The following is an 18,789-nucleotide window of genomic DNA, read 5'->3' on the forward strand; positions in this document are numbered from 1 at the left end:
AAGCTGGAAGACCAAGAAGCGATATTGGTTATTATTGTACAGTTCACTGAGATTGGTGTTGCTTTTGAATGATTCCTCGTAGCAATTTACTTAGTAGGTTTTGACCAAGAAATAAAGGATGAAATATGAACACCAGAAATAGGAACCTACCTAGTGTTCCCATGAGATTTGTCATCAGACATTCTTTTTCATAAGAGAACACCTGGGTTACTCTGTCCATACAGCATCTGCTTCTTCCACATAGTTTTTATCTTAGGTTCAGAGTTGTTAAACACGTAAGATACCAAAGTACTTGCTGATGTGAGAGACAAGTCCCTATTAGTCTGCCCCTCTTTTTTCCCCAAGTGCTGCAAGGAGTGAGAGAAGTCTGTTGCTCTGCTTCTTACTCAAACCATCCAACAGACAACTCTGCTGCCATCCACAGCTTCCCCAAGAATCTCCACTGCATTATTCATAGCTTCCATGCTGGTACCAAGTTTAGAAAAACACTTGAATTTTCTCCTGCTGATATTGTTTCTAACTCTGAGTAGCAGCAAAAATGCACTGAGGCTGCTTATTTGCACATCTTACAAATGAAATTTCATTGAATTTATACAGAGGTCAGATGGATATTTGCAACTGCCAGAAGTTTTTACAGTGGATGTTAGGGTTTGTGAGAACTTAATCTAAGTCCCCTTATTCCTCTTGGCATGATGTCTGTTTGTCTTAATTACATCTTTTTAAAATACTGCTCAAGGTCTGATTTTCCTACCTTCTAGCAGTTTCTGACCCCATTAGTTGTTGAAAGGAGCGTTAAAAATGTACAAAAGTGTGGATATCACTCTCAGACTTGTAATAGAAAAAAGGTGTTTATTGCACACTTTTATTGCCAATGATTTCTTGCAACAAAATTTTTCTATCCATGTTTCCTGTTGAATCAGTAGAAGAGTTCAAAGTGTGTGTTCACCTTGTGACATGGGCACAATCCTGCAAAAGTGATGAACATAATATGTAACATTTTAAGTAGCTTAAATAGCTGGCACCTAACACTTCGATGCAGCAAAATGGGGAGTGTGGTTGCATGCAAGGATGCTGGTTTTAATTTCTGACTAGGAGTGCCTGTAGGAGATTTGTCTTTTCTGCCAAATTGGAAGCTGTTTCCTGGGTTGGACAAAGTCATGAAACTCCAAGAAGGAGATGGACACCTGTGGTAACATGCGCAAGCTACTGTATATATTTAAGGAAGTGGTTTAGACAAGTGGTCTCCTGCCCCTCCAGTAGAATAAAGCTGCCATTACATGAGGAGTGCTAACCAGATTATATACTTCATGAAATATCAAGGCATTTAATTCAGAAGTAGCTCTTGAGGAAGCAAACCAGGGATACTGAATTTTAGAGGACATACTCTACAGTAGGCTAAGTCTGCGTTTCATGAATAGCAGTAACCAGCAATAACAAGAAGCCATTAATCTTTACAAGAAATTTAGTGGAAAATTCTGCATCCCTTTGCTGACTCTGCAGCCTCCTTTATCAGCTCCATGTTGTGTATGTGTTGCATGTGCAGAGGCAGGTGTGAGCAGAAACGGGGCAGGATGGAGATAATAGCCTCTGCTAATCCCCCACTGGCATAATGTCCATTAGGAGTCAGTGATGTAAATTAGAGTCGAAACCCTGCTGTCTCTCTTCCCTCAAGGTCACAGAACCAGCTCCACGTGTCCACCAGTCTTTATCCAAGCACAGCTTGTTCATCATGGAGAAACGTAACCTGACTGTAAATCTGATTTTTTGCTGTATTATAGACTGGTATGACACATCAGTAGGATCTCAGGTCACTCTCTCACACTCCACTTCCCTTTCCAATGCCAGTAGGAGTGTTGGCAAACATGAGATTCAGGTACCTAGGCATGGCTTCAGAGTGCTCCTGCTTCCCAGCAGTACAGAAGAGGGATATATGTTCCTCTGTAATTTGAGTTTCGCATAATTATGCTCAAACGAGACATATGAAGTAGACCATACAAATACTTCCTGCCGCCTTCTTTACTCTCTCCTAATGCACTCACCAGCACCCCGAAAATTCAAGTATTTTAAGCTCAGTTAATTTCAAGTATTTTCTCTCTGATTTGGTCTTTTCTTTCTGGAGAACCTCTGGCAAGCGTAGCCTTAGGAAGGCACTTTCATTTAAGCTGTTACTGAGCTGACCCTCTGGCATGTTAGATGGAAGTCACAGGAAGATGATGGCCACCCCTGTTGCAGCATCCTCCAACAGCCTTCTGCTGCCCTGAGTCCTGTTGCTGGTTGCCGTCCATGTGACTGCAGTGTGCCGAGTCCCCGAGCTGTACCGAGCCGTAGCGGTATGAGGGCTGCATAAAGACGGCAAGCTTGGAGTCTAGTCTAACCTGTGGTGCTACAGAGGGGTTCAGCAAGTCAGTGGCAAAGGGTAGTGTTACAGGCAGCCACATCCAAAGGACTCTTCCCTCATTGCACTCATAAATTGCACTCAGCCAATTGGCAGGTGATGCAAAACTGTGAGGGGTGGCTGGTACCTCAGATGGGTGTGCTGCCATTCAGAGCAACTGAGGCAGGCTGGAGAAATGGGATAAGAGGAATCTCTTGAAGTTCATCAAAGGGAAATGCCAAATACTGCACTGGGGGAGGAATAATGAATTATTCCAGTACAAGCTGGGTCTTGACCGGCTGTAAAGCACTTTGCGTTGAAGTACTTGGGGGTTCTTACCGGGCAGCAAGTTGAACATGAGCCAGCAGTGTGTCCTTGAGCCAAGGAATGTCAGCAGCATCCTGGTCTGCATTAGAAAGATCATCACCAGCAGGTTGAGGGTGGTGATCCTTCCCCTCTGCTCAGCTCTGGTGAAACACATCTGCGGTGTTGGGTCCAGTTCTGGGCTTCCCAGTACAAGAAAGACATGGACATACTGGAATGAGTCCAGTAAAGGGCCAAAAAGATGATGAAGGGACTGGAGCATCTGTTCTGTGAGGAGGGACTGAGAGAGCTGGGACTGTTCAGCCTTGAGCAGAGAAGGTTCAAGGTGGGGGCCTTGTCAATGTGTGCAAGTATCTGATCCCCCATCATGTAGACGATAGAGCCAGACTCTTCTCAGTGGTGCCCAGTGACAGGACAAGAGGCAATGAGCACAAGTAGAAATACAGGGAATTCCTTCTGAAAACAATAAAATGACCAAGCACTTGCACAGATTGGCCAGAAAGGTTGTGGAGTCTCTATCCTTGGACATACTCAAAAGCCATCTGGACATGGTCCTGGGCAACTGGCTCTAGGTGGTCCTGCTTGAGCAGGGGGGTTGGACCAGATGACCTCCAGAGGTGCCTTCTAACCTCAGCCGTTCTGGGATTCTGTGAAACATTTACTACACTTTAATAATCTTATGTGGCCACACAAACAGGTCCACTTTCCTCTCTCGCCTCAAAGTGAATCTGATATCTTTTGTGTTACATCTTTATCGAGAGATTTTTCAGAAGGAAAAGTTATGTACTATAACTCCATTAATTATAAGTCATGGGAACACTTGCTTTGGAAGGTTTGTATTTTACCTTGTTTAAAAGTTCTCCTTAGTTTAGAATTATTTTTCGTTGCCATCAGAATTGTTTTGTTTTTTTGCTCAAATTGAAAATATGTTTATGTTATCAAAACAAATGTCATTGTGGGAAAAGAACCAAGCATTGCCAATGTTTTTCATAGCAGTAATAATTTCACTTGTTGGGCATCTGGTAAACCACTTCAGAAGAGAAAATGTCGAACACATGTATGTATACACACACACGCATATTTGAATGGCCATGGATTTTACCCTAAATTCAGGCTATATTAAATGTTCCTGCAGAACACGCCTAGGTCAGGTATGATCAATAAAACTTGGGCTATCTGTTGCTGGTACTTCTCTAACCACACCTGTGGAGCTGTTTGGAAACAAATGATCTCTCAGATTTCTTACTACCAGCTCCCTGAGTCACCCTGCAACCTGGCATCTCATCTTCAGTATGCAAGTATATCGGGGTTTTTGTGAAACGGAAAAAACAAATATATTGTATGTCTCGCTGTTATTTTATTTTTTCACGTGAAAGCATCTGAGGTAAAAATAAATGTATTTATTTTTCTGAGGTAGTATTTCACTCAGGAGAGAGCAGACATAGCCTAACTTCTCCCTCTTGACCAGTAGATGCTGAAACAGTCTGAAAAGTAGTAGATATTATAGACTATGTTTAAATAAATTTGTAACATAGTATGAGCTTTTTATTTGAGAAAGTCAGTGAGTTCAGAAGTATGAGGCTGGTAGACAAGATCTGCAGTGGATTTTAATATAATATTTTTATATCAAATGTATCATACCACTTTATATCGAGTTTACATGCCACATTCTCTTTTTCTTTACAGGGTATATACCCAGTTACTTAGACAAGGATGAGCTATGTGTAGTATGTGGGGACAAAGCCACCGGATATCATTATCGCTGCATCACTTGCGAAGGTTGCAAGGTAAATGGCACAGTGGGAAAGTGGGAATCAGAAATAGCTCTCCAGCTCCTCCATTATACAGACTTCCTGAACTGTGCTGTCAAATAAAACAAAGACAGATTAGGAGCGAATAAGAACATCCAGTACTGATGATAAGCCGTATCTGGCTATGCCGCTGCTCTTCATATGCATAAGGAATATAGTTGATTTTTGCAATGTTTGCATCTGAAAAGAAAACGAGAAATTTAGATTTTTGTTGCTGCCGTTTAATTGTTAGCTTTTACATTTCCATTTTTTAATGTTTCTTTGGCCATGTTCTCAGCCAGTGTACATCAGCATACTCCCAGCAACTCCAGTGAAGCTGTTTATGCAACAGCTGAGATTCTGCCTATGGCCATGAAGAGTCTGTAGCGATTAACAGTGTTCCAGTGCCTCTCATCATCACTGTGAAGAAGCAAAAAGCAAAATCCCTTCCACATGCTCATACAACAGTAACACCCATCACTGTGGGAAACACTGACACCCAGTTAAAACAGCTTCAAAAAGATTTTGACTTCTTTAACTTAAGCATATTGAAATGTGCTTTCAGCCCTAAATTGCATCTCCAAAGCTACATGCAAAATTAAAAAAAGAGATTGCTTTGGGCAAGTAAATGAAAAAAAATTGAGTAACACAATCAGGCACATCTTATGTGATTACACTGCTATAAATTTTCCTGAATAGCTTGAGATCCTGTAAGAAAGCTATTCTTTCCTGCAGAAAATAAAAAATTATTGTTTTTCTAAACAAATGGGACCACACATGTCATGGACTAGTGTCATGGGACTAAGCCACAGAAGTCATATTCTGTTCATCCCCAAAGTCAGGAATATTTGGATATGAGATTTTGGCTTTGGATTGGCTTTAAGAGCCCCACATCACAGTAACTCTTGTGTTGAGGTAGTTCCTTCCGTTGTACAGCATTGGCCTAAGTTACATTTATGAAATGCACAAAGACCTAAATATCCTATGTATAGCAGATTTGTGGTAATATTCATAATGGTTTTATACACATACATATATAATACGTACAAAAAAATATATATATCTGAAAAAAACTGTGGAACTGAAAAGTCATTCTTACACATTTTCATCCCATATACCAGATAACAATACATAAAATGTATGAATATGACTTAATTCAGATATAATGAGAAGTAAGCAACACTGGCATTATGAATGTCTTTTGCTCCCAGCTGAGCAGCTATATCTCTCGCCAGCTTTCCTGCTAAGGTTTTTGTTACTCCAACTGAAGTATTTCTTTTTATGCCTACCAGCTATTTAAAAGATAGAGCATACAAAATGCACTTTTATCTTCAGACACAGTTCTTCTGTCTGCTGTACAATTTAAAATAATGCTTATGTATACAAGGAACTAAGCTAACAATTTGCAAAAAGTAATTAATATCTTTCTCCTACTTATAGTTGGTTTACAAACAGATGATTTTGTTTTGTTTTGTTTTGATTTGTGGTTCTTCTTGCAAATGTATTCATTGTACAAGATGGGGGTTTTTGTGTGGACAATTTCAACCCATGCTTTGGAGGATCTGCATACATGCTTCCAAGTTGTATGATTTATCAGCAAAGCTATACGCAATCAGTTCTCAATGAATTTGACATTTACTAGTTGCTTGCACCCAAAATCATTTGAATTTTGTAGGAACATTAATCAGGGCTGACAGCCAAAAATTTGTTTTGGCAAGTGCTTTCACGAACAAAGTATCCTCACACATGATTTCTGCAGAGTAAATTGTAAGGAATTTAAATGCAAATAAACCAACAGTGAGTGCTGATGTCACTGAAATGTTTCTCTGGACTGTACCCATTGCATCTATTGCTAAACAGGTGCATAGTAAAGGAATTCGGGAAAAGAGCAGTTGCCTTATAATAAAATGTGCTTGCTTTTTTTGATGAAAATAACACTTCTGCGAAGAAGTCTTTGGACAAACATAGAGAGCAGCTTCCTTATCACATTGTATCTAGAGATGATCAAAGATTTTTTTTTTAAATGTTTCTGAGAAATGCAAAGAAATGGAAAGGTGAAATGTGCTGGTCCATGCACCGGTGGTGAAGAGCCTTGCGATTGTAAAGGTCGAGCTACATTAAGTCCCATGCAAGGTGTGGAAAACAGAAGTTCAATACCAGTTCCTGAGATTCATCAGAGATTTTTTCCATCTCTTGCTGTAACTAGAGTTTACCCTGTGTTCCTGGTTGTCCAGAGCTGTCTTTGATCTTCAGGGAGGAGAGGGGCAGATCCTGTCTCTAGGAAGTTGTCACAGGGTTCAGAGTGGATCCAAACCCAGTTGTTGGGTAGATAAGAATCGGAGACCTGATCCAAACCCCACATGAGGACATCTTGCCCGTGATTTCCTCGATTTTGGTCAACCCAGCAGGTTCCAGTTTTGCAAAGGCTCACACACATGCTTTATGCAACTTAGTTTAATTGACATTTCAGGTCTTATCATTATTAAGGAAGAAAGAGTTGTACTCTTAGGTCAAGCTGGATCTTGGAAGATAAAACTCTAATAGAGGGCAAGGCTCTTTATTGTCTTCACTGGAGTTAGGAGCTTAAGTTGAAATACAGACTTATCCATACGTCTTAATTCAATGCTCTGCCTGAAAAGAAATTACACACTGCTATAAGATTTTACCAGGTATTATTTAACATAATTAAAACCAAACCTTTTGCCTAGTGAAGTGAAAAGACTATTCATTAGATAAAATCCCAGCTGAAGCATCTATTAATTAGGTAAAACATCACTTGAATTTTGCCATTGTTTTCACTGAAACCAAAGCCATTCTCAGTGGCCTCAGTCAAACAGGAACAGGGTCCCAGTGTGTTCTCTATGTCAAGGTGGTCCCAAGCTGCATTGCTTAATGTAGATTGTCTCAAACAATAGTGAAACTTGAAATTAAAGTGAAGTCTAAATTTCTTGCTATACAGCCTATTTCGTCCATATCTCGCAGTCTTGGGCAGTTTATCCAGCTCTTGCGGAAGTCAATGAAAAAAATCATGTTGAAATTAGTACCAAGATAGGTCTGTAATGTTCAGAGATAAGCTGTATCTGATTTCTTTACTTAAGGCCAGGGTCTATGGGTTGTATAAATCAGTGAATTCAGTGTAGCTGCATTAGTTCACATGAGCTTAGGATCTGACCTCATATGCATGTTGCAATTGGCAGTATAGATCTGTATTAGGATAGATAGATAGATAGATAGATAGATAGAATTTATATATAGAGGGATTTTTATCGGTGATGTTTGTTTTGAATACAGAGGCCTGTGGCAAATACGAATTAAATCCTCTTCTCAGAAATACAGATAATTTTTTAATTCTGGATCCATTATTTAGAACTAAGCTCAAAGACTGTGTAAATTGTGTTTGCAGAATTCTTAGTCTTGTCCACAGTTGGTTGGTTGGTTATTTGGCTTTCACGGAAAGGAAGGAGTAGAACTGTTTGTTCTTAATCCTTTAGCAGCACATAAAATACCACTATTTGCAGAAGCTGCTCAAAAGTATGTATATGCCTCTTAATATCCCTCAAAATGATTATGTAATTTAGAAAGGGGCTCAGAAGAAACTCTCTAGTTCAAATACAAAGAATTTTAATACACAGAAACATAAGACTTCAAGAAGACATGTAGGCAGTATTTGTCCCTCAAGACAGCATTACTTATGCCTTTACTTACCTAAGATGTCTATATATAGTTTTTAATTTTTCAGGAGGAAATGTTTCGTGAAACTCAGAAAAGAAATGCCATACTCTATAAAACTGGTTTGTTCTTTTCCTCTTTGAGAGTTTAATGGAATGAAGTATGTTACCTTGCGTATCTAGATACATTCCTACCAAACCAAAGTGGCTCCCAATTTGAAAAAATTGCACAGTGCTAATGCTTTCCAATGTATTTATTTGTTGCACTTAGGGTTTTTTTAGAAGAACCATTCAGAAAAACCTCCATCCAACCTATTCCTGTAAATATGAAGGAAAATGTGTGATAGACAAAGTAACAAGAAATCAGTGCCAGGAATGTCGCTTCAAAAAATGTATCTTTGTTGGCATGGCAACAGATTGTAAGTATATTTTCCTGTTTTTCTTTCTTTTCTCTTTTTTTTTTTTTAATGTGTATGCTTAAAGTATGTTGATTGGTGAAGATTGTTAAAGTAGAGCAGAACTGCTAGCACTTTTTTGTTTTTAATAACTTGTACTGGGGAATTATGCTCATTGCATCAACCCATTTTCATAGGGCTGTAATTTTTTGTTTATCCTTCACCAGGCTGCACCTTTTCTTGGCCTTACCAGGCTGAGTGACCGTAGGAACGTTCACTCTTTGGAGGAGAGGAGGGAGAAATACATCTGGATGGACACTTTGCTTGAGAAAAAACATCTTGTTTAGAAAATTCTGGAGGATGTGAAATTGAATGTCGTTGTATGAGTCATCCTGCAGTTGTTTGTTTTATTTTTAGCCCTGAAGAAGTTATCTACTGCAAAGAATTCAACTCTGGTTCTAAAGAACTAGAAAATATGGCTGTAAGATTAACCCTTTTAGGGGTCTTCTTTTCCTTCAGTTGCACAAGGATTTACACCGATAACTTCAGTTAGTGCAAATGGGAGGAAGTCACGTAAAACCCCCTGTGCATTAATGTTAATGGTTGTTGCTGGCATAATCCTCTGCAGAAGAACTGGTGGGAAAACAGGCCAAATAAACAACAGAAAAATGTTCTAACTTAGTATTTTTCATTTTTAATGTAACGTATAACAGTGCCTTCTCTCTAGAGGAAAATAGAAGAAATGACACAATTTCATTTTAGCCAGGTAGACCTTCAGGAGAGGGGCTGGATCACCCTGGGTCAGCAGTTCACACCCAGCCCGGTCTGACACAGCAGACAGTGGTGAGCATCAGCCAGGTAGTGGCAGCACAGAGTGAGAAGTTCCTCAGAGTCTGGTCCTCATCAGCAGGTGCCATGGCCATAAAGCTGCTGTGGCCTTTGTATGTGCCAAAGGAGCTGTCACTGAGCGCGGCGGACAGGCCAGCTTTCCCCCAACTTGAGAAGGGTTTCTACCACCTTTGAGTTAAAATGTGTGAACAGAAGCGTGTAAGCAGGGCTTTTGTTGCACCTGCCTGCCACCAGTTGTGGATCAGAATGGTCCTCCTCTGCTAAAGCGGGCCAGTCTGTTTAAATGGCCTAATCACATTTGTGTGGAAAAGAGGATAAAAATTCAGTGGTGGTCAGAGATGTGCAACCCTGGGGCCTGTGTGTCTGGCATCACTGGAAATAGCAAGGCTCTAGGGGAATGCTACAGACCGGCACCATTTGTAGAGTTTAAGGAAAGAGCTGAAGGCAGATTGCTTCTGATCGTGTCATGCAACAGGTAGTTGAGCCTCCTGTGAATAAGTACTCACACTTTCTTAAATCCATGTTACCTTCTGCTGGCTTACACATTCTACACAACTCAGAGCAGTGAGTGAGCTGATACTACTTTAAAGAAAATAGAAATGCATCTTTCCCAACATGGATTACCCCAGGTCCATTATAGGAGCACTTTGTCTGAGTCTTCACAAAGCTTTTACATATTAGTTTTATTGGTGGAATAAGCCACTGAAGGCAATGGCAGTATACAAAAGGTTACCAGAAGGGTAAGTGGTTCTTTGCGATCCAGATTTCTGAGAAAATGAAGTATGGAGGGAGAAATAAGAGAACTGTGTCAACTGTGGGTCTTACCAAAGTACTTCTTTATTGGTTAGTTAAGGTGTTTGTAATCAGTTAGAATCTCAGGCATAGAAGAGACTAAAGTGCAGACAGCCTTAAGACCTTCCTGCCATTTTTATATGCTTTTTCACCTGCTAGTGGTGTTGGATGACAGCAAGCGGTTGGCAAAGAGGAAGCTGATAGAAGAAAATCGAGAGAAGAGACGTCGCGAAGAGCTGCAGAAAACCATTGGGCACAAACCAGAGCCAACAGATGAGGAATGGGAGCTCATCAAAATTGTTACTGAAGCACATGTGGCCACCAATGCACAAGGAAGCCACTGGAAGCAGAAAAGGAAATTTCTGGTGAGGACTGTAGCCTTTTACACTGTTCTTGAAGCCAGGTTCCTTTCTTTCTTCTGAAGTCCCTTCCCAGCATTGCAACCCCAGAGAGGGTGTATTGACATTTATGAAAAACGGATCATTTTTATAGTTACTAACTTGCTTATTCTTGCCTGAAGCTCAGTGTTTGATCAGCCCATGTATTTCAAAAGATAAACAGCATGTTGCTAAGTTCAGGCTTACCCAGCTGGATACTTTTAATGTGCTATGATAAGAAAAAGTAGAAAAATTGTTTCACTCCTGATTAACAACAGTAGCAGTCTATAATGCATACCATCTTTTTTATATCTAGGGATAGTCATCTTTATTAGGGAGTAGCATACAACATACTGTGTTAAAATAACATAAAGTTTTAGGTGAAAGCTGCTATTTTTTATTAATAACTCGTGTTTTTTCCTTCCATGGTCCAAAGTGAACACATTAATTAAAACAAATTTGGCAAAGAAAAGTGAATTTCAGTGAAAACAGGATGATGCATACATGATAGCATTGGGATTTCAAGACTACAAGACAACTGAAGTTTTCAGCCTATAACTAAGGATCAGAAAATAAATGCTGATTTGTGGTGCTCAGCCTTAGAAAAGGATTTATTTGATTTTTCTAAATCAATTTTTAAAGGAAGTAAGTTAAGAATGCAAAATGCTTATACAGCACAAAAGAGGGATTATAGACTGCGTTTCAGAAATACACAGGAATCTTTAACAGTCTGTATACCAAATCAGGCAGAGAATACTCATTTTTTGCAACCCTAAGCTCCTGCTGCCTAATTCACCATGGGAATCTCAATCCACGGTTAAATTGTTAAGGGAAGTTACATATTCAAACCAGCTGATGCCTTTTATGTTGTTTTGTTAATTCCAGTGGCACTGTCTAAATTTCTATATGAATGGCTGCATGTTTGTAGTAGCATGCAGTCGGGAAACCACAGCCAGTGATTGCTGGCAAGAAGTGGCAGAGCACTTTCCAGTGGTGCTGTACCACAAGGTTTGTGGTGCTGGTTTTAGCAGCCCAAGAAGCAGCTGCAATAGTGCGTTTGGTTACTTAGGCAGGAGTGCTGTTCTTTCAGTATCTCCTCGTTTCGGATAAAGCATGGGGAGCTTGAGGTTCAGGCTGGGAATGAGGACATGGGCAGAAAGCTGGTAGGGACTGGGACACGTAAAATGTCATCGTTGAGGGAGTTCAGGTTCTGGAGACAGTCACAACAGAGAGGGAGCCTCCAGCCAAGGGTGCCCAGAGTCAAGGCATGTAACAATAGGGCTACTGGGAGAGGGGACAGATGGGGCAGAGGCAGGGGTGGGAGCTGTAATGGACACTTCAGAAACCAGCTGTGACTTCCACAGCTGGTTCCTAGGCCGGACCAAACTGCTTTTGGTGCAGCCCTTGATGCAGGGCCTCCTGGTTCTTTGCAGCGTTCACATGCTGAAGCACAGTGGTTTCAAGGCAAGTGTAGGGACCTCACTGGCACCTTCCAGTGAGCACAGAAAGGAAAGTCCAGGATGGCCTGCCAACCCCGGGTGGAGGGCTTTGAAAGCTTCTGCTGGAAGCTGTTGAAGAGCAGGAGATGACCGCACACCCAGCTGTGGGTCAGTCCTTACACAGCTGAGGCTGGTTCTTCAGCAGCAGGAGCTCCTCTGAGGTCTGGATCTCTTTTCCTGTTGAGGTGAGTTAGGTGCCAAGGGCTTTCCAGTTGCATGCCCTTCTGGAGCGTGTTAGCTTTAGCTAGCGATCTTGACTTGGCTTTCGCGAGAAAATACTGTGTTCTTTCTTTTTCTCCCTAACAATGTTATGCATGGTTTTAAGCATTTGGTCTTCTTGCTTGGAAGTGATGAAGGTTGTTTATCATGAGCGCACAGACAATGTGGTTTAGTTTCCCAAGATTCAGGGAGGGAGGGAGCCTAGAACTGGGACTATTTGAGTTTTTTAGTAGGAACCATCAGATAATTGAGCCCAGTCCTCTTCATTGTTCCTTCACAATTGGTGCTTGCTTTATTAACACATTGCTGAGTTTTTTCTTGAAAGAAGTTAGATTTGGATTCAGATTGGTGACAGAGCTGTGGAAGGATCTTTTATGATGTGTTGCTTTAAAAAACTGATGAGCACAAGTTTTTATTATAGACAGCACTTTTGGCACCTCCCCTGTTTCAGTGCCCTTATATAAATGTCATGAAGTCCATCACTCTTAAAGGCCGCCTTCTTGTCTGGGTCTTATCCAGCTTTTGACTCTCTAATGTGAACAAAATGAAACCTCTGCATGGTGGTTGGCAGGTCTTCCACAACCACACTTAGCAAACAGAACAGCTTTGATATGTCTGTTTTTAAAATACATGGTAACATTTACAAACTTTCATAAAATCAGGTGAACAAGTTGAAATGCAGTTCGAATTAAAAAAGTTCATCGCAGATTCTCTTGAAACAATTTCATTGTATGTCCCTATTGAAATCCTCAAAATACGACTTTTTTTCTTCTCTGTTGGAGAAGGCTTGGGCTGATGTCATGCAGAAGGTGATTTTTAACAAAAATTTTACACAGACATGCTCAAATTCTAGTCACTTCATCTAGATGAGCTTTGTGTTAGCCCATTCTTAGTCTTTAGCTGTTTTAGCCTAGTTTTGGAAGCAGGCCTTGGCAGTTGCCTGGCGCTCTGTGATACCAGGCAATCTGTTCTGGGGAGGATTTCAGAACTTTGAGTAGGTGAAAGAGCCCAATTCTGCAAAGCTCTGAGCATCTTCTTGGGGGAAACAAGTCATCTCAGCTCCCTTCACTTTTAGAGAAACTTGAGAGTTCTCAGCACCTGTAAGAAACAAGAACATGCCTATGTTCTTAAGAAAAAAATGCATAAGCTACACCCACAAAATAGTCAGATACAGGCATAAGGAAGAGACTGCATGCGCACAGAAATGCAGCTGCCCACACAGGATGGGCAGCAACATGCCAGTCACACATTGCTCTGTGCAGTGACCTCTTTCACAAATGCCTTACAATCAAATTCACATTTTGTGGTGTAATGGGCATTAGTTATAAAATGAATAGTGTTATTTTTTATTTTAGCATATCGTCCATTGCCAAGCAGGACTTCTTAGAGTATAAAATACTTGCTCTAAGATAGATTGTTCCTTTAAATATCTTTCTTTATATCCTTAGCCAGAAGACATTGGACAGGCACCAATAGTTAATGCCCCGGAAGGTGGGAAAGTGGATTTAGAAGCCTTCAGCCAGTTTACAAAAATTATCACACCAGCGATTACAAGAGTGGTGGATTTTGCCAAAAAGTTGCCTATGTTTTGTGAGGTAAGAAAGCTTCCTTGCACTCCTCATTTATATGCCTGTTGTTAAAAACTATTCAAAATATTCCTGGCATGAAACTAAAAAATTCACCATGTTTAAAATCAGAAAAATTAAGAGACTCAAAATAAATGGGACTAGAATCATCTGGATTTTTATGTTTTTTTTTTTCCTGTGATTACTGAAATCCTGATTTTGTTCATCTAGAAGTCATCATGGTTCATTAGGGACTCGAATGTGTCTTTAAAGATGGCCTTGAACAAAGCAAATGAGCAAAAAGAGACTGTCTAGAAGCATCTTTGATATGTTTACTCAGATCTTCCAGCACACAGTTTCCTCTGTGCTTTCTGGCTCCTTGGCAGGTACAGTATTGTGGAGTTAGTAAGTTTGTTACGCAGTAACAAATTCTTCAAATTCAGGAAAGCATCCCTATACAGGAATGGCACTTGCCTCATTGTGTTCCCTAGGTATGCTTTTCCTGAATGAGGAGGTTGTGCACAGAAGAGTCTCTAAAAGTAATGTATTGTCATTCCGGGTAGATACACACACGTAAAATATACAGTAAATAGACTCAAATAGATTTGGTTGCACATAAGGAATACAGAGGCCCTATGCTGATCTCATTTACACTGAGGTAACATTTTTATTGAAGGACCAGATGCAATGTCTGATGATACTTTTTCCTGACTTAAAAAAATGTTATCAGAACCGCAGCTTGAAATAATATTTCAGTCTTAATAATCTCAATAATTTTGAGTCTTGTGAGTCCCTTAGGATCCACAGCTATGGGATTTTTAGTATGGAAATATCCCCAATCCAGCCATGAAAGGATGCCTCCCTGCTCACCCACACCACAGAGCAACACTTGACTCTGCTGGTGGAATGCCAAGTGAATGACATTCAAAGCGGGAGTGACCGTGGTCAATGAGTTCATCAGGCTCCCTAACTCAGGAACAGTGTTTCCTCCTAATAACTAAACATCAGTCAGGATGGAAGTTTAAGGCAGCCATGGTATTTTATTCCTCTGTGGCTGGCAGCTTGTCTTTGAGGTTAAAGAGCTATTTATGTCCTCTGGCACCTACAGAACAAGAAGAGGTAAATATCAGTAGTTGGCATAGTGTAAATAGCTCTCCCTGGCTAACCTCAGCATTGGCTCCATCAGCCAAGAAAGCATGAAATAGTGGCCAAGCATGAAGATTTTAAAATACAAGGAATGTGTCCATACATCAGGGGGCCCCTGCAGCATTCTGTGTCCAGCTCTGGAGCCCTCAGCACCGGAAAGACATGAACCTGTTGGAGTGGGTCCAGAGGAGGGCCACAAAAATGATCAGAGAGATGGAACACTGCTCCGATGAGGACAGGCTGAGAGAGTCGGAGTGGTTCAGCCTGGAGAAGAGAAGGCTGTGGGGGCACCTTATTGCAGCCTTCCAGTACTTAAAGGGGGCCTATAAGAAAGATGGGGACAGACTTTTTAGCAGGGCCTGTAGCGATAAGACAAGGGGTAATGCTGTTAAAGTATAAGAGGGTAGATTTAGACTAGATCTAAGGCAGACATTTTTCACAATGAGGGTGGTTAAACACTGGCACAGGTTACCCAGAGATGTGGTAGATGCCCCATCCCTGGAAGCATTCAAGGTCAGGTTGGACGGGGGTCTGAGGAAGCTGGTCTGCTTGAAGATGTCCCTGCTCACTGCAGGAGGGTTGGATTAGATGACCTTTAAAGGTCCCTTTCAACCCACACTGTTCTATGATTCTATGATTCTTTGATTCAGTGTCTGAGGGAGTCTGTCTCCTCTGATTAGGCAGTTGTTGGTGGGAAGTTGCAGTGACATACCAAGGTAGTCTTTTTAATTTAGAAAGCTTTGCCAATCACACACAGACTGCAGTGCCCATCTGACATCTCCTATCCCTCCTGGCTACCGTGGGCCCACTTGTGTCAGAGCCAGGCAGGAAGCATGAGTTGAAAAGTCAAGGTGTCATGGGGCATGACCTCTGTAGGTTATGCAGCTCAACTAAGACAGGCTTTGTTTACAGCTGAGCCACTGTGTAAATGTGACACCTGTATACAGCAAGGTCTGAAGGCAGAGTGAGGGACAACTCTGAATGCAAAGGAATAGGACATCTGTCTCCTCTGAGCTGTCATATAGCTGCTGCTGTAGCATAAAGAAAATGACAAAATTTGTTTCCTCCTTTTTGAAGGGGCACCATCCTGTTAACTTTATTTCATTTATGTTTTTGACCCATATCTTTTTCTTAGAAGCAACACTCTGTGGGCTGTGGGTTTGTTTATGGGAAAAACCCCTCCTTTCTCCCATAGGACCTGCAGAGCATCTAAATGTTACCTGGTTCTTAATTTCCACAAAGGCTCAGGCTGAGAGTGTAGTAAATCTCTATGAAGGAAGAGCAGGGCCTCCTACATATCCACAGCCCCTTTTCCTTCTTTCTGTCTTCTTTGAATACAAGCACAAGCCAGGAAAGCAGTATAAGTGCCCGGATTAGTTCATGCACATCCATTGGCCTGTGCCTCAAAGCAAGAATCTAATCCCAGAGTAATGGAAGTATGAGAAAAACTCATTTACTTCTCAGCATTTCTGCTGTTGCTTCCATCTTGCATTTCCTTCTGCTTAGATAATGAAGATAGATTGAGGAGCACTTAATCAGTCTGATGTAAGTCTAGATGTCACAGGCATCAGTGGTTCTACGTTGGGTAAGGCTATGTAAATACCCTTCTAGGTAGCTCAGCTGAGCATGGTGCTGCGTTACACATATGGTGGCTGCCAGTATGTCCTGCTGAGGTGAGCACCTCAAGTTCCTGCCTTTTGCTTTTTCTCCCTGCAGAGAGAGAAGGACAACATGTAGCAGATAATGTCACATTTATTGAGCCCACTGCTGGAAGGTGCTCTGGTAGCAAGGCTCAAGTGATGAGCATAGGTGGCATTGAAACCTGAGTAGTTGGGAGCAGAACTGACATTCAAGCCCCTTGTCTTTGGTAACTGCTGCTACTGGTAGGTAACACCTGAGGCTTGGCATCAATGAAAACAGGTGTCCCATGTGTCCTTCGTAAGTAAGAAAGCACGTGAAGGACAGGCGTAGTCAGATCATCACTACCATAAAGAAGTTTTAAGGAGGTTCAAGTAGGAAGAGAAATTCTCATTGGTTTAATGGGTCACTAATAAAACAGCTGAAGTGTCACAAAGTATCTTCCCTGCTGTTACCTGTTTCTTTCTTTTCCACCATTCTTCCCTCTCCTTAGTCTTTTTTCTTCATTTCTCTTTTCTTCTCCCATCTTCCTTCCTTTTTCCTATGTCCCTTTTTTCCCTGCAGTTACCTCTTCGGATATCTCTTTACGATTACTCTCACACATCTTTTATATATTTATTTATTTATTTATTTATTGCATAAACATGACCCTACTTCAGTCTCAGCAGCCAAGTGGTGGCGTTGTTGTTGGGTAGCAAGACTGCCACTGTGCCTGTGCAGCCTTCCCCACGCTGGTGCTGAGCTGGGTGCGATCCACAGAGAAAGTGATCTGCCCTGAATGGGATGAGTCATTTTTCTTGTGTATCAAACACTTTACATCTGAAGTTGGCATCGCTGGAAAAATAGCTGCATGATTCAGATCCTTTTTCTGACTGGGGCTGGCTTTGTGCTTAAAATTCTTCTCTAACAGGCAACTGCTTTCCACTTGCATTAGGTAACTGTCTGGTGTCCACTCTACATCATTTTATACCAAATCAGCATCCTTGCTTTGTTGGTACACAGTTGCCGTGTAAACCTATAGTTGGTGAGGTTTTTTTTTTGAGGTTTTCATTTTGAATTGTGAATCAGGTAACTTTGTATGAATCAGAAATGGATGGATTTTTGCTTTCTTTCAGTCCCAAGTAGAAAGGAGTTGCTTTTTCATATATGTGACCCTTTGCTGTTCATTTAGTGACAGTCTTAAAATAGTCTTGGTGGTTTTTGCTGTCATTGAATTACCTATGAAAGCATAAAGACATGCTTTACAGAACACATTCTCCTAATGTGTCATCATCCTGGTGACACTTTATAAATACAGAATCTACCTCCACCAGTTCAGACAGCTTCCCTTTTTTAAGGTTGTGGAAAAGACAAGTCTAGCCACATCCCCTGAAGGTCATGGCTTATGGACCATGTAAAAGCTGGAGCTATACCATAGATTTTCTCTGTGTCCAGCAATAATGTAGGGAGTCTAGGGACATCAGCCTTACTAGGCTAAATATAGCTTAATAAGTTCTCTTATGGGCAGAGAGAATTAAGAGTACATGCCCCATTGATTGAGGTATCTCTTCTAGATACAAAAATTTATTTTATTCCTTTTATTTAAAAACCAGTCCACTCTTATAGACCCTCACAAAGGTCTGTCTTTTTCCTCTGGTCAGGTAAGAAATAAGCGTGGCTGGCGGTGAGTTTAACTGGGGTGGCTGAGGTCTGTACCAGCCCTAATTATTGTTTATTCTGTTACGCTAAGTTGTAAGCTGAGGGAGCTCAGGAGTAGAAGAGAGAAGGGTAAACAGCTGAGAACAGGGACCACTTCAGCCATTTCAGTTAGATCCACCCCTGATGGGAGACAAAACCATAGTATATGTTACCACCAACCTGGCAACTGACAGGTCGCTTCACCCTTCACAATTTCTGAAATGTTCTGCAAAATGGACAGCTACTTTTTTAAGGTTTATTGGACTTAATTTTATAATGTTCCCACAAACTGAGTGGTCCCATGGTAAGCAGCACTTCTGCAAGTTGGGTCACTTCACCTTGGCATCTGAACTGGCTTGGTTTGCTTCGAATATCTTGCCCAGGACAACTTGCGTACCACTGTGTCATCACTAGATTTCCTGAGGGTGTGTGGGGATATTAACCTGCCGGTAGTTTCTGGAAGCCGACATGCAAGC

General features: G+C 41.2%; 1 protein-coding gene across 2 annotated transcripts in view; it reads left to right on the forward strand.

The window, feature by feature from the left end:
• LOC104623543 (thyroid hormone receptor beta) overlaps window positions 1-18,789 on the forward strand; it is a 48,393-nt gene that overhangs the window by 27,144 nt on the left and 2,460 nt on the right. For both annotated transcript variants that reach the window (XM_010290670.1, XM_010290669.1), the window contains exons 2-5: window positions 4,385-4,485; window positions 8,428-8,575; window positions 10,352-10,557; window positions 13,736-13,882. In XM_010290670.1, the coding sequence (XP_010288972.1) occupies window positions 4,385-4,485; window positions 8,428-8,575; window positions 10,352-10,557; window positions 13,736-13,882 (602 nt within the window). The remainder of the gene's footprint in view (window positions 1-4,384; window positions 4,486-8,427; window positions 8,576-10,351; window positions 10,558-13,735; window positions 13,883-18,789) is intronic.

The sequence above is a fragment of the Phaethon lepturus genome, unplaced genomic scaffold, assembly GCF_000687285.1.
Source record: "Phaethon lepturus isolate BGI_N335 unplaced genomic scaffold, ASM68728v1 scaffold837, whole genome shotgun sequence".
NCBI classification, from domain to species: Eukaryota; Metazoa; Chordata; class Aves; order Phaethontiformes; family Phaethontidae; genus Phaethon; species Phaethon lepturus.